The sequence below is a fragment of the Mustela erminea genome, chromosome 9, assembly GCF_009829155.1.
Source record: "Mustela erminea isolate mMusErm1 chromosome 9, mMusErm1.Pri, whole genome shotgun sequence".
NCBI classification, from domain to species: Eukaryota; Metazoa; Chordata; class Mammalia; order Carnivora; family Mustelidae; genus Mustela; species Mustela erminea.
The window spans coordinates 108,463,408-108,479,811 of NC_045622.1; the positions used below are offsets into that span (position 1 = coordinate 108,463,408).

The 16,404-nt window shown below is 44.8% G+C and overlaps 1 protein-coding gene across 8 annotated transcripts in view; it reads left to right on the forward strand.

The window, feature by feature from the left end:
* The window catches only part of C9H11orf80 (chromosome 9 C11orf80 homolog), a 115,118-nt gene that overhangs the window by 8,495 nt on the left and 90,219 nt on the right, over positions 1-16,404 (forward strand). For 5 of the 8 annotated variants that reach the window (XM_032357569.1, XM_032357570.1, XM_032357572.1 and 2 more), the window contains exons 1-3: positions 7,930-8,056; positions 10,127-10,268; positions 16,351-16,404. In XM_032357569.1, the coding sequence (XP_032213460.1) occupies positions 8,027-8,056; positions 10,127-10,268; positions 16,351-16,404 (226 nt within the window). In that variant the 5' untranslated portion in view covers positions 7,930-8,026. Of the gene's footprint in view, positions 1-7,929; positions 8,057-8,653; positions 8,940-10,126; positions 10,269-16,350 lie in introns of those variants that run through there. The other 3 variants (XM_032357573.1, XM_032357577.1, XM_032357571.1) reach the window with 3 other exon arrangements.

Here is a 16,404-nt window from a genome sequence, read left to right on the forward strand (position 1 = left end):
AAGAGGGAAAGAGTTTAGATGTACCTTTGGGCTCTGTTTTCTGTGCTCATCACAAATAATCGTAGACAGAAGAGGCTTATGCTCCATTCCATTCTTAGAACTCTGAGAAGACAAAGCATTTCAAAGTACCCTGTGCTAACAAGGGACAGCTGCCACAGAGTAGAAGTGGCATTGTCACCTGCGTAGGTAAAGCAGGTCTGAGATAAACTGCATTTCCTTACTACTTACAGCCTAAACCTGAGTCTCCTTGGCTCCTCGACAGTTGGGGGAAATTTGAAAAGTTCCTTGGTGTCCAGCCCCTGAGAGGGGTGTGAGGGTGAGCTGAGAGCCAGATGTCCATTGAGGATCGCTTTGGAGTTGGGGGGGGTGAACCTCCCAGCTGAGCTGAGGGCTGCAAGACTCAAGCCAGGGGCCAGATGGAGACTCAGTAGTACCAGGAAGGGCTGAGATGGGAGCCACTGAGCTCCTCAGGAAGCAGTCACTGTACCTTTCTAATCCACCCACCAGGGAACGCCGTAGTAGGTGCAGTGGCAATAGAGTCCAATGGCCAAGATCAAGTGAGGCAAGAGAAACAGAAGATGGCCCTTGACCTTGATGCCCCTCCCTGATGTCAGCATGATATGTGAACCACCAACTAGAACACTGTGGGGAGAAGGAAAGAGAATCCTAAGAGACTGAGTTTAAAACGGAAAGATTGAGTTGGCTGGAATCGGCAAAGTTCATTATTTTTCTGCCATTAGTAGAAATAGGGGGTTGAAGAGGTAGGTTAAGAAATACAGAGAATTGGGTGCCTGGGTGGCTCAGTCAGTTAAGTGTCTGCCTTCAGCTGAGGTCAGGATCCCAGAGTCCCGGGATCGAGTCCCGCATTGGGCGCTCTGCTCAGAGAGGAGTCTGCTTCCCCTCTACCCTTCCTCCTTGCTGTGATCTCTCCTTCTCTCACTCCTTCTTTCTCTCAAATAAACAAAATCTTAAAAAAAGAAAAAGAAATACAGAAAATTGCATATGTCCTCACCTGCGTGGATGACTTGAGGTTATAAACAAGCCTGGGGTAGAAAGTAAAGGTCAGAAAGGTGGACTTGTAAAGGAGAGTTCTGGTGCCTTACAACGACTGACCTGATTTCCTGCTGTGGGCCAGGAAGCTTGTGTAACACAAGCTGGGGGCAAGATTTGCAAAGAACGATCATGTATTTGAAAGCAAAAGTCTGCGGATGAGTCAAGATAAAGTGTCAAGTCAAACCGGGTGTTCTGATGCTGGGGTGGGTGGAGGAGGGGCACAGAAGACAGACTACTACCTGGAGCTCCCTTATATAGCGGAGAAAAGTCTGAGGATCTAGGAGCCTTGAGGGGCACGTTCTGAGCTGAGCAACGTTGTGTGTGCCTGCTGTTGGGGACTAAACTGGAGACACCGGGACAGATTTGAGGACATGGAAGTATTACATCCATTTGTCTTTGTCCAGTTTGAATTCAAACCAGCATTTTATTTATGGATCTTCCCTCCCCAACTATTTTTAACTTGCAACCCTAAATACAATTAAAAACTGGACCAAAACCATGTTTGAATGATTTTAGCCCGTCTAGGAGCAGACTGGGATCAACCACGATGCCAGTATCTTTGACTTTACCTGTCAATAACGAACCACTTCTTTCTCCTAAGAAGCTTCTGCCACAAAGCCTTGAGAATACACAAATCCTTTGAAAAAGTGTCTGATCACACCCATCTGCCTGAAATAAATTTTGGCAGCATCTGCTTCATACTAACAGCTGAAGGGAAGTCTTTGGAGTTCTTTGATCAAATTGCACTGAGAAATGTGAGTTGTGTGGGAAACCTACAAAGAGTACATTTTTGGGTGCCAGAACCCAAAATGAGTAGACTTAGTGTACATCTTTGAAGCTGGAAACGTCTTAGGTCAGTTTTCCGTATTGTAGCCTAATTGTGCGGTAAACAGCTAGGTAGATACACAGCTATGTAGCCAGTCATTTCGATTATTATTGGCATCTGAACCTTCCCTATGGTTAAGACTCTGGAGTTTTATGGCCTTGTTGGAACCTGGGTCCATCATTTTCTAATTCTGTGATCTTGCATAAGTTATGTAACTTCGCTAAGCCTTGGTTTCCTCATCTGTAAATAGGGGATAAGTTTAAAGGAATTGTGGTGAGAAATTAGTGTATTTCAGGTGCAGATTAGGGCTCAATAAATGTTAGCTATTGTTATTATCATCATTATTTTACTTGTTTTGTATGCAGGCAAATCTTGCCTTAAGTAAAATGTCAGGTATGGAAATCTAGATTTGCATAAACGGTTTTTTTTTTTTTAAAGATTTTATTTATTTATTTGACAGAGAGAAATCACAAGTAGGCAGAGAGGCAGGCAGAGAGAGAGAGAGAGGAGGAAGCAGGCTCCCCGCTGAGCAGAGAGCCCGATGCGGGACTCGATCCCAGGACCCTGAGATCATGACCTGAGCCGAAGGCAGCGGCTTAACCCACTGAGCCACCCAGGCGCCCCAGGATTTGCATAAACGTTTAATGGGAAAGAACTTTGCATTACAACAAAATTCTTCAGTCTATGAAAGAAGCAATAACAGGGTTTCTTTGAGATAGTCAACTTCTCAGTGTGTCTAAAACAATTTGATTCACACACAACTAGATTTACACAATGCATTAGGAACATAGCTAGTGTACAAAGCACAGGACATCTGTAATACAATCATTCAGGCCAGGTCTGAACCACTATGACAAGTTAACAATAACAATCCTGGGTATTCCCCTCTGTCCTTTATTAAAAGGATTAGGTGACTGCTCTGTGATTTCAAAGAGCAGAGCTGGGACCAACGGGTGGAAAATAGAGTAGGGGAGTTTCAGTTCAATATAATGGAAAACTCCCTACCAAATCACTGCTGTCCAAAACTGGAATGGGTTGCTTCTGAGGTGGCAAATTTCCCAACATAAGGTATTCAAGTAAAAGCAAGATATCAACTTGTCAGGACTGTTGGAATGACTATTACATAAAACAGGGAGGTGAATTAGGGCAGTGTTTCACAACCCTAAGCACACAAAATATATTGTGCAAACTAGATCAGTTCTCTACCTTGGATACCAAGGAGGAAGGAGGCAGAGGGAGGCTATTCAGAGGATGGTTGGGGATAAAGGAAATGAACTGGAAAAAAAAATATTGCTCCTCTGGTTGGGAAATACCAGATTAAATGACTACTAAGATTTTCTCTAATTTCAAGAGTATGGGGACTCCTGGCTGGCTCAGTTGGCAGAATGTGCAACTCTTTTGATTTTGGGTTATAAAAATCAGAGCCCCATGTTGGGTGGAGAGATTACTTCAGGATTAAAAAAAAGTATCTTAAGGTGAGCCTGGGTGGCTCAGTCGGTTAAGTGTCTGCCTTCGGCTCAGGTCATGATCCCAGGGTTGAGTCCACATTGGGCTCCCCGCTCAGTGGGAAGCCTGCTTCTCCCTCTCCTACTCCCTGTTTGTGTCCCCTCTTTCACTGTGTGTGTGTGTGTGTCTCTCTCAAATAAATGGAGAAAATCTTTTTAAAAACTCTTAAAAAAGTAAGGATTCCAAGACTCTCAAATTGTTTCACAGATGTTATTTTAACTATATTCCTGGGATAATTTTCCTATTTTAGTTGAGGAAAACTAGAACATAACACTGAAAATGAGTGGTAAAATAGGAAAAGAATTCAGACATCCTCGCCCTTTTAGTCTTTTGATCCCACAGCCTCTTTTCAGCTAGTGAGAAGGGAAGTTGAAGAAACAGAAGATGATAGTGGCCTTAAAGCTAGAACGGAGGACATCAAGTCAGCTTCGGAGATGAAGGGAAAATCAGCTTCACCAAGGCTCTGTATTACTAGCTTTAAAGACTCCATATACTGGCATGCCTGGTAAAGTCCTTAGAGTACTGGAACCAGACAAAGATGGAACCAAGACTAAACTTGTGGAGCCAGTTCCTCTTGAATGTGGCTTCTAGAAGAAGAATCTTTTTTCCAGTTACCCCACTTGTCTTTTGAATAAACAGGATCATCTGGCCTTTGGACCAACAGACTTACTCAGCCATATGTGACCAGATCCCACTGCTGTTTCCATTCCTAAGGTTTCTATGCCACAAAGAATATCTGTCATCCAGTGGACATCAGCTAGTGGGACAAACCCAACCCTGCCTAGAGAGAAACTTAAAAGCCAATTAGAGAGCAGAGTGAGCTATGTGATATAGATTTTATTGGTTCTCTAGGAAGAGTAGAAATTAGACATTAACAGGGAAGGAATGAAATCTCCCGGGCTGGCCCGGGAGCCTATTACTGATGGGTGAGGGATCAGACTCTGTGTACACAGGGGGACTGTCACCAGGAAAACCAGGAAGCTATCTGGTATCACAGTCATTCTAAAAGTAGAGGAAGGAAACATCAGGAAAAGAGGTGAGGAAAATAACACTCTAGCTATACAAACTCTAGTACTGTCTTGGGACAGAGTCGTTCCTTTCCCCATAAGTCTCAGAATAAGGAAGGACAAACGGTGTAGGCAAAGAATTGGCACAAAAGTCAGCACCATTATGGCTACCAGTGCCCCCACACCCCAACATACCTCTGCGAGAACATCCCTGTCTGACCCCGGATAGCAGAGGGAGGTGAGTAGAGAAGCTGCCCCAGATTCTGTGCTCCAGGTGGAGAAGGCCTCAAGAAGGTGAAGGGATGAGCTAATCTGAGCTTCCTGGCCCCATTTCCAAGGATGTGATTAGTGGAGAGGCACCTGGGACCTGCTCCATTTCAGGAAACCCGGTTATGGGAACTGGTGGGGGACAGACTTGGCTCAGGACCCGAGAGAAGCAGTTAACCCTTTCCTATTGCATGTATGGGAAACAACCTCTTTTAATAGTTTCCCAGGGGGAAATAAACTTCTCAAATGGATTTACTTTTGCATCAGCCTCATAAGGGGGACCACGGGGATATTTTCCACTTAAGTTTCTATAGTCAATCTCTTCAGGGCCTCCTTAGAATGCTCTCAGGGAGCCTAAGCACAAGGTAGACCTAAGAGGTGTCTAGGAAAGATATCCACAGAGAGGGCACATTCGAAAGGGAAAGACAGCTTGGCAGTTCCTAAAATGTCACTGTTCATGGCAGCATTTCTTAGGATGTTCTTGGTTCCGCTTAAATCCTTGGGCTTGGGTCAGAATCTTTAGATGGGGTCTCTTGTATCCAGACAGGGGATTTCTTCTCAGAATAAACAAGATGTTCAAAGCAGACATGCAACACTATTTCAAATATTGAGATGGGCAGAGGAATACAAGCAGAATTAATATGGCACTAAGTGTAAGGACTGGGGATAACTGGCCCCCTGAAGACACTGATAATAAGACCCTGAACACCAGGGCTGAAAATGTCCAGAGTAGCTTCCAAAAGCCCCTTGGCTGACCTGGTTGACTAAGGTGACCTTAACCTTGGGCAGGTCACTTAACGTCTTTGGACCTCAAATTTCTTCATCTATTTAAGATAATTGATAACCTCTACAGCCCCTTCTGACTCTGACATTCTATTGCTCTGAGGATAGGGTCTGAGTAAAAACAATTTTAACAATGTGGAGCCCAATAGTGTATTAGTTACTAGACCCCAAGCAGGATGGGGGCACCCACTGATGGCTTAGGGAAGGTTTGGGAGCTGTGGCTCATTCAAACCTTAGTTTGTGGTAGAGGAGGGCATCTGAGTTCATTGGCTCCTTAGTTTTTGAATGGAGGGGCTGGATTTTCACGGTAATGTTAATGTTCTCATACTATAGAACTCTGAGACAAGCAATCATATTCAAGTGGAGATGTACTGGGTAGCTGTAGGGGAGTGGAAAGAGGTGTTAAGAGATCTTGTTTGTTTCAGATTCTGGCCCTGTCATTTACAACTCACTGTCATACAAGCTCTTCTTGGAACCTCATCTTCATGTTTTATAAAACAAGGACAACACCTTCCATACAATGTTGGGAGGATTACTTAAGAAAAAGTGAAGATCACGTAACACAGAGTAAATGCCCACCAAATGTTAAGACTGCATCAAATCTTGCCTAAAGGGGGCACCTGACTAGCCCCATCAGTTGAGTGTGGGGCTCTTGATCTCACGACATGAGTTCAAGCCCTATGTTGGGCATGGAGACTAGGTTAAAAAAAAAAAAAAAAAAAAGGCTTGCCTAACTGCAAGAGTTTATACTATGGAAGTCCTGATGGCAACCCTCATATCAAAACTTCCCTTCCTCACTTCTGTCTACATCCTGTATGGAAGGTGACTGTGTCCTTGGTCTCTGTCAGGCCTCCTCTGATTCTAGGATAGTGCTGGGTGTTCCACTGCAGGTTCATCCCTGAGGCTCACTCCAAGGCCAACGGCTGGAAGCCAGGAAAACCAACTCATCTGAAGTACTTCTACATTGGAAACTGTTCTCCACCCTTCATTCCCAATGCCACTCTCAAGGTGGGGCAATTCCTGCTGAGCCAGACTCTTTATGGGAGATGCTTTGAAAAGTCATCCTCAGAGCCTTGGTTCCTCACTGATCGATAGCGAATATAGTGAAGATAGTTAAGTATCTCACAAGCTACTTGTGAGAGTGAAAAAACCGTGTGTAATGAGCCAGTGGTGTCAGACAACACGCAGTCATTCAGCAAACGTGAGCTCCCTTCTCCCTGGCAACTCCTTTGCCTAAAGGAACACTGGAGAGAGAAGAGAGTGAAAGGGAGAGGCAGGTTCCAACTCTCTTATCAAGTCTGAGATGGTTTTGTGATGAATTTTCCAGACATAAAAGCCACCTTTCTCCAGTAGGTCTACTGTGAGCCACTGAGATGGAGAGGGTGGTCAGTGGTGCTGAGCATGGACTGGCCAAGATTCAGGTCTCAGCAGACATGTTCTTTGGAGTGGAAGGAAGGCCGTATACTGGACGGGCATTCTGATAGCTTCCCCCATCTGTTCTGCCCAATCCTGGCTTCTTGGAGCTGGGGTGGAAGAATTTCCCCTGAAGGACAGCAGCCAACACCCTGTACCACCCTTCTTCTTGGGCAACTCTTTGCCACACAGGAATCTCTCTCGCCTGTTTCTTTCAGCTGCCTGGGAACCAGCTGCCAGATTTTCAGTTTGGGCTCAAGCCCCGCTCACCTCGTCCCTCCCTGAACCTGCCCAGAGTCCAGCAGCTGGTCTGGAGTAATACCATCCTTCCAGCTGGGAACACTCTGAAAACCCCAGAGCTTGTCGTGTCAGCCGGAGCCCGAGAAAGCCAGCTCCTGCGGTTGGCATAGTTAGTGCAGAGCCAAACGTGGGGCAGGACCTATTCCCCCACGGGGGCCCTTCCAGGTCCTGCCTGGGGCCGGCCAGGAAGCTCGGGATTAGGCTGGGGACATGCGTGGGGCACGTTGCCAGATAAAATACAGGACGCCCAGTTTTGAATTTCAGATGAGCGAAATATTTATTAGTATACGTATGTCCCATATATTTCATGGGATAGACGTATGTTTAAATTTTTTTAAAAAATCTTAAATTCAATTTTAATTAGCCGTCCTGTATTTTTATTTGCTAAATCTGGGAACCAGAGGTTGGTCTAGGGCACTTGGGACAGCCCCCGCAGGAGGAGAGGCTGCTCAGGAGCCAAGAACCGGCTTGGGGATCCCGCACCGGGCCCCAGCAGCTTCTCCCGGCTGAGGGCTGCTTCTCCGCGGGACCGTGGGAAAGTCTCTTTCCGGAGGAAGGAGAGCCTTGGCCTGGCCCCATTCCCGCTCGCCTCGAGCTTCAGTCGGCGCCCGCGGGTTCTCCCCAGCTCGGCGGCCCGCCCGCCCACGGGCCCTCGCGGCTCCGGGCACCTCCTCACCGCTCCTGGCAAGCCCCGGCGGTTCGCGGCCTGGGGGCGGCGCGGCGCGAAGTGCGCAAGCGCGGCGGGCCGGTGGGCGGGGCGCGCGCGCGCGGGCGGGAAGAACGCCGAGCGGCCGGGCGTGGGCGCCCGCGGAGGTCGACGTCCCGGCAGGCAGCCGGCGGTGGGCGTTGCTGCTGCTGCTGCCCCCGCGCCATGGAGGGCTCGGCCGTGGCAGTCTGCGAGGTGATGCCGGGGAGGGAGAGAAAACAGAGGACACTCTGGGAAGGGTTTTGTGAGGGGTCCGCGAAGTCTGGGCAGAGGGGTCTGGGAGTGCCTGAGGTGGGAATGAGGTGCTTCGGTGACAGCCCGCCGGCCCCACACGGGGCTGTGAGGAGCTAATGAGGGGGCCCCCGCGCAGAGAGGAACAGCCCCTCAGCTGGGGGGACGCCCCACCTGACAGCCCAGAAAACCGGGGCCCCGGAGGCTGAAGTGCTGGCCAGGCGTTAGCGGACCGGAGTAGGGCGTGGAGAGCACCTGGGGAGCCCCCCCCCCCAACCCGGGCCGAGGGGGCGCGCACGAAGGTCGCATGGGCAGCCGCGGGCGGAAGGCGGGAGCAGTGCGGGCGCAGTGGCAGTGAGCGAGAGTCGCGTGCAGCCGGCCGGTGGGCCACGGCGTGGGGCGCCTTCCTGGGTGGGGCCCCGAGCCGTCGGAGGATGGACAGAGGCCTCCCGGAGCTCCGAACACCCCGCGGGCCCGAGAACCTTCCCGCCCTGGGGGGTGGGGCGGAAGGCCCGGCGCCGCCACGCCACGTGGGCTCTCCCGGGGCGGCACCTTGCAGCCGCCGCCTGATGCGATTCTCAGGCACTGGTCTTGTAAGGGGAAAGAGGCAGAACAGAACCGCAGGCCAGACGGGGCTGACCTGAAGGCACGCGGGAGTCCGCCCGGTGCTCTTGCCTCCTCCGCTGTGCTCGAAGGAAGTTGGAGGATTCGATTTTGCAGACGGCCGACGCTAGGCTAGAACCGAGGGCTTCTGGCTCCCCGGCCAGTGTTCTTTTCCCAACCGCGCTCTCGCGGGTGAAGACCGTGCGGGAAAATCTTAACAGAGGGGAGCACGCTGCGTCCGACGGTGTGTGAAGGAAGGGGTTAGATTGCAGGAACGCCTGGAAACCATTTTTATAAACTCTGGTACACATTAGGATCTTCATTCCCAAGGTCTCTTACTATCTGTTTGCCTTTAAGAAAAGGGGTACTTGGGGCGCCTGGTGGCTCAGTCGTTGAGCGTCTGCCTTTGGCTCAGGTCTTGATCCCAGGGTCTTGGGATCAGCCCCGCCTCGGGCTCCCTGCTGGGCGGAGTGGGGTGGGGTGGGGGGGAGCTGGTTCTCCCTCTCCCACTTCTGCTTGTATTCCCTCTCTTGCTGGGTCTCTCTGTCAAATAAATAAATAAAATCTTTAAAAAAGAAAGAAAGAAAGAAAAGGGGTAATAATCTTCCCTATGGTACCTGAGTGTGGAAGTGAGAGTGTACTTTCATAAGTGATGGAGTTAAATACAGTATATTTTAAATTTGTCTCATCAAGATTGAATGTTTTGTCTAGACATCTTGGAAACCTTAAAACTTACATTGTGTGCAGTCTTCACTGCAGATGAACTTATTTGAAATAAAAGCTAATGTCTATTAACCACTTACTATTATATACGCAGAGCACCGCGTTAAGCACTTTGCTCTTATTTTGTTTACATTTCACAGAAGCCATACCTGGTAGTTTTGTCTTCATTTTGGTAAATGAGGAAGCTGAGGTAGAGAGGAGTTAAATAACTTGCCCAAGGTCACATGGCACATTAGGGATTTGGACCCAGGCATCTGCCTCCAAAGCCAGTGCTCTTAACTTGTATTCTGATCTTCAGAAATGATGATTTAATGAAAGGTAAAGATGATTCATAGCTGGATGCTAGTCTTATTCATAATCTTCATATTGGTTTTTACTTGGGGAGAAAAAAAAGAAACAGGAAAAACAAACTCCTACACAATTTTTCCAAATTATTATTTCCAGATGAACTTACCCTTTGAATAAAGCAATTTATTGTCTCCATTTCCTGTCTTGTTGGGCATTTTGTTAATTTCCTTTGTCTCCTTTCTTATGTCACTTTTCTAGTTGTTTCTTCTGTAGACACAATGCTTTGTTCTGAACAAAATCTAAATCTGACATTTTGCAAGCAAGAATATTTTTTGGAAATTAAGATTGTTAACTGTGTCATAAATTTGATATTACCTTGATTTCTAAAGATTTGTTTACTTTGAATTGTGCCCTTTTCAGATTTTGAAATATTTAATAATTCACTGGAAGTGTGAAACAGCAGGAACATCAAAGAGAGCATTGCTAGAAGGACAGCTAGTGATTTCCATGGAAGCATTAAATTCTAAGCACCAAGCAAATACTCTTCATTGTGTAACAACTAGTAAGTAGATGAAGAAATATTGATTTTCTCTCTTTGTTTTGTTATGGTTTGTTATATTTAACTTAAAATTTTAAGTTAGTCAAAATCTTTTATCAAGTTATCACTTCAGGGTTATTCCATAGTTAAAATAAATAATTATGTAACAGGTATCTGGTGATAGATTTACAAGTGTGTTATACAGGAAAGGTGAGTACAATGACTCTTATCGGAAGACCATTAATTTTACTGGCTTAAGAATTCTTAGAAACTTAAAAAAAAAATTCTTAGAAACTGTCTCCTTGCTCTTGGTTTTAACCTCCTCTTTCATAGCAAAATTATATTACATTGAATTTTATCCTCTTTTACATGTCCAACCTTTGGTAGTTGGAAGAGAGACTTCCAAAATAAAAAGGAGAAGAAATAATGATGAACGGTGCATACCTTAAAAATCCCAACTTGCAGTTAGTTTGAAAATAAACCTTTTCTATTTGGCTCTTTTTTAAAAAAATATTTTATTTATTTATTTGACAGACAGAGATCACAAGTAGGCAGAGAGGCAGGCAGAGAGAGATAGGGAAGCAGGCTCCCTGCTGAGCATAGAGCCCAATGTGGGCTCAATCACAGGACCCTGAGAACATGACCTGAGCCGAAGGCAGAGGTTTAACCCACTGAGCCACCCTTCCATTTGGCTTTTATCCCCTCATTATTTCTGCATATACTCTTGAGGGAAGGGTGATGCATGCATTGATTGTCTCTGGAACAACTAATTTTCTTCAGCTTTTGAAGCAATAACTTGTTTGGGGGTGTGTGTGTGTGTGTCTTGTTTGGGGGGTGTGTGTGTGTGTGTGTGTGTGTGTGTCTTGTTTGGTGTGTGTGTGTGTGTATCTAGGTTTACTGAAGGATACTTGGGGATGAAATTATCCCATCAGCCTTAGGGGAGTCATCCTGAGTACCAGCTGAGACTGAATAGTACTTTAGACTCTACAAGACATTGTGTCACTGAACTGGAATGCCCTGTCTTCTCTTTGGGTACTAGTAGTACACATCCTTGAGAGAAGTATGATAGGTTGGTTTGCTCTTACTGTGCATGAACTCCATTCTGACTGGACAGAGTTCCCACCATGCATAAGAGAGTTTTGGTTAGCTAGTTAGCTATGGTGATGCTGGTCTGTATATGGTTGTGTTAGTTTATGAATTGATTCTAATCCAATAAACTGGCCAAGGTAGCTCAAGTGGAGGACTTGAGCCATAGTAGTAGCTTTTGGCAAAAAAACCAATTCCATAGGCATTTTGAGCTTAATGGACTTGTTCAGACCATGTGAAATATAGGGACCTTTTTATTGTCTTCATTGTCTCTCATCTTTATGTAATAATTTTCATAATTTTTTGGTAGAAGGAAGGGTGATACATGTTTATCATAAAGCATTCCAACATTACAGACACATATATTATGGAAAGGGAGACTTTCTAGTCTTTTCATCCCTTGAGATAATTACTAATTAACATTCAATATGCATTCTGCTAGATTTTTCTATGTGTAAATTCATAGCCTCTCACTATGAGAGAGAAAAAGCCAGATTGTGAATCTTCTGGGATGGAGGGGTAAGAGAGGTATCTCAGCATTTAGTCTTTATGTTCATTCAGGCCAGTTATTTTTAATACAACTTTGGTCCTCAACTCAAAAACCCATGCTTTGTCTTTATCAAAGGATAACCCTTTCTCCACTGCCTGCCAAGGTTAGGAAGGGTCAGTCCCTAGAATGCTAGTGGAGCAAAGCATCTAAAGACCTGACTACTTCTTAAATTCATTTTTTCAACCAGCTCTCCTTATTTTAGCTCCCATGCCACCTCTAATTCTGAAGGTTCCCGATTCTACCATTCCTGAATCTTTGGGGGATTTTGTAGCGTCATTTGGGTTGTTTCTTGGCCGTTCTCTTTTTTGGATTATAATTCAATTTCTAAGGTCCCCTGAATCCTATCCCACTTGTCCTGCTTTTCAGTTTCTAGAATATAAATATCATCATCTTTGTTTCTTCTCTGTCCTAGTCGGTTTATTCCTCTTAAAAAATACCCCTTCTGTTGTTTTATTGCAGTTTCAGGAGGTGGTAGAAATAATGGGTATGTTCAATCTGTCATCTTTTTAAAGATTTATTTATTTATTTTAGAGACAGGAGTTAGAGAACTAGCTGGGGAAGGGCAGAGAGAGAGACTCGGAAGCAGGCTCCATTCCATGCCCAGCATGGAGCCCCAAAGAGGGCTCTATCTCGTGACCCTGATCAGAATCATGACCTGAGCTGAAACCAAGAGTCTGATGCCTGACCAACTGTGCTACTCAGGCGCCCCTTAGTCTGTCTTCTTTGCTTGAAAGTATGAAGTGGTGTATTTGGTTTGAAATCTCTGATGATGAAAAACCATGTATTAGTTTTCTAGGGCTGCTATTAAAAAGGACCACAAACATAAAATAAGTTTATGCCCTCACAGGTATGGAGGCCAAAAGTCCAAAATCAAGGTCTAAGTAGGGTTGGTTCCTTCTGGAGACTCTGAGCAAGGAATCTATTCCATGCCTCTCTCTTTTCCTTTGGTGATTGCCAGCAAGATCTTAGTGTTGGCTTGTAGGCGTATCACTTCAGTCTCTGCCTCTGCCTTCATGGGATAGTCTCCATCTGTGTCTCCATGTAGTCTTCTTAAAAGGACACCAATTGGATTTAGGTCCACCATAACCAGTATGACCTCATCTTAATTTGATTACATTTGTGAAGACCCTGTTTCAAAGACATATTCACAAGTACTGGGGCTTAGTTCTTCAAAATCTCTTTCAGAAGCACAAAATTCAACTCACAACATGAGCAAATTTTATTGCTAGAATGACCCATCTATGAGAAACTGAAGAGATCACTACAGAGTTTTTCCATCAGTAATTGCTGAAGTGTTTAACACATTATTTATTGCAGTGTTTTTCATAGTGTGCTACAGTATGTTTATATGAGTTATGAGGAAGGAGTTTGTATTCATATAAATTTGGGTAATGCTGATGAAAATCAAATGAGGGGTGCTGGGGTGTCTCAGTTGGTTGAGCAACCGACTCTTGATTTTGGCTCTGGTTGTGATCTCAGGGTTGTGAGAGTGAGCCCTACATTGGTCTCTGCACTGGGTGTGGAACCTGCTTAAGATTCTCTCTCTCCCTCTACTCCCCACCCTCCCCATTTGGTCTTGAAAAAAAAAACCCATTAAATGAGTTTCATTATATCTTCTCAAAACCTTTGATATGCTACTGTAGACCATGAATCTTCAAAAATGGGCAATAGTATACAATATTTCCCAAACATATTTGACCTCATAGCTCTTTTAAAAAAAATCATTTGCTGTTCTTTAGAGGGAATTTTGGGGAATGCTGTTGTTTTATTTTATTTTTTTATTTTTTATTTTTTAAAGATTTTATTTATTTGACAGAGAGAGAGATCACAAGGAGGCAGAGAGGCAGGCAGAGAGAGGAGGAAGCAGGCTCCCTCTTGAGCAGGAGCCCGATGTGGGGCTCGATCCCAGGACCCTGAGATCATGACCTGAGCCGAAGGCAGAGGATTAACCCACTGAACCACCCAAGCGCTCCATTGCTGTTGCTTTAAAAATGATGTTTTACAAATAAGTCTGTGTTGTTATCTTTGCATTTGAAGGATATCTCTTCATTACTTTAGTACAGAGACATTAGAAGGATAGCTGAAAATTGGGGACTGGAAAGGGTGTGGAGCAGGCAGGATAATTGCTCTCTGAGTACATTCACTGAAAATGACCCATTTTCTTTTCTTTTCTTTCTTTCTTTCTTTCTTTCTTTTTTTTTTTTTTTAAGATTTTTGTTTATTTATTTGACGGAAAAAGAGAGCACACACACAAGTAGGGGGAGCAGCAGGGAGAGAGAGAAGCAGGCCTCCCGCTGAGCAGGGAGCCCAATGCGGGACTCGATCCCAGGATCCTGGAATCGTGACCTGAGCTGAAGGCAGCCGCTTAACTGACTGAGCCACCCAGGTGCCCTGAAAGTGACCTATTTCCAACAACAGTTGATATGGTACTTGTTAAAATTAAAAAAGAATGTTTGAGGAGACAGTGTGACATATGCAATTGAGAATTATCATGGATGCACTGTGAGGTATATTGGTTCTATTTTTTTTTTTCTTATTAATGTTCAGTTCCTCAGTAATCACTAGTGTAGGCCTGCCACCACCTGCCATCCCTGTCCCAGTGATCTGCTCTCAAGTTAGAACCAGTGTGTGCCTGTGAAGAATGTTAAGAAGAAAGATAATATTTTTTTAAAAAGATTTTACTTTTTTATTTGACAGAGAGAGCACAAACCGGGGGAGTGGCAGATGGAGAGGGAGAGGCAGAAAGCCTGATGTGGAGCTCCATCCCAGGACCTCACGATCAGGACCTGAATTGAAGGCAGATGCTTAACTGATTGAGCCACCCAGGCACCCTGAGATGATTTTTTTTAAAGATTTTATTCATTTATTTGACAGAGAGAGAAATCACAAGTAGGCAGAGAGGCAGGCGGAGAGAGAGGGGGAAGCAGGCTCCCTCCTGAGCAGAGAGCCCGATGCGGGGCTTAAATCATTCAAAATCTGGAAATGGAAAGCCCTGTTATTTTTTTTTTATTTTAAAGATTTTATTTATTTATTTGACAGAGAGAGAGAGATCAGAAGTAGAGAGGAGGAAGCAGGCTCCCCACCAAGCAGAGTGCCTGACGCTGGACTCAATCAATCCCAGGACCCTGAGATCATGACCTGAGCTGAAGACAGAGGCTTAATGCACTGAGCCACCCATGCACCCTAAATCCCCGTTCTAATAGAATTTCAGTAGAACTTATTGTGATGACAGAAATGTTCTCTATCTGTGCTGTTTAGCACAGTAGCCATTAGCCACCCTTGGCTAATGACCACTTGAAATATGGCTAGTGTGACAGAGGAATCTTATTTTTCATTTGTTTTAATTTAGCTAAATTTAAATTTAAATAGCCACATGTATCTAGTGGCTACTGTATTTTGACTGCACACAGAGAACGATTGCCTCTCACTGTTCAGTTCTACTCAGCCTCTTTCCCCTGCCTGAGGAATATACATTTCTAGAGAGAGACACATACATTTTCATTGGTTCCTATAGCAGCGATTCTTAGATTCTTAACTGTGGGTTAACCCTCTGGGGGAGAGATGTTCAATTTAGAAAAAGTCTCTAGATGGTTCTGAGGGCTTAGGTACCTGCTTCATTTTTCATCCTCTTCCCCTGAGGTATCATTGCTCTAGGGGCACCTGGCTGGATCAGGCAGTTGAGCATGTGACTCTTGATCTCAGGGTTGTGAGTTTGAGCCCCCCATTGAGGGGTAAGAGTTTACTTAAAAAATTTTTTTAAAAAAGATTGTTGGTGGGGCACCTGGGTGGCTCAGTGGGTTAAGCCGCTGCCTTCGGCTCAGGTCATGATCTCAGGGTCCTGGGATCGAGTCCCGCATCGGGCTCTCTGCTCGGCAGGGAGCCTGCTTCCCTCTCTCTCTCTCTCTCTGCCTGCCTCTCCATCTACTTGTGATTTCTCTCTGTCAAATAAATAAATAAAATCTTAAAAAAAAAAATTTAAAAAAAGATTGTTGGTGTAAATGTTTTGATGTTCAGAGTTAGAATTCTAGATATGAAGAATTCTTACCTGATAGTCTAATATTTTCTACTAGGGAATAAATTATTTAAAAGAAGGGCCAAATTTTTAAATTGAATCTTACACTGGAATGTGGGTTATTGGCATGATATATTCTGATTACTAGCTATAGTTTGCACTCTTCCTATAATCATTTTCTCTCAGGAATAGTAATACCTAAAGAAGCGGTCTTGGTATTGGGTATAGGTGAAAAAGACTTGCCATTTAGTTCTCATCTCCAGAAAGTTATTCTGCTGCCAGAGAGTTGTTAAAGCCTCATAATGCTTCTTTGGTGTCTCCATTTTTAATAAACCCATTACAAAGTGGTCACCTTTTTTATGTTCTGTATCTATAAACTGTTTTTAGGCTCCCATTAGATTCTTTAGATAAATCTGTTTAATTGTTTGTGATATTTCTTTGTATTCTGTTTCTTACAGTTGCTTCTGCAGGAAGCATTTACGGTGGTTTGGTTCTCAAGAAGTTCCTAAAAG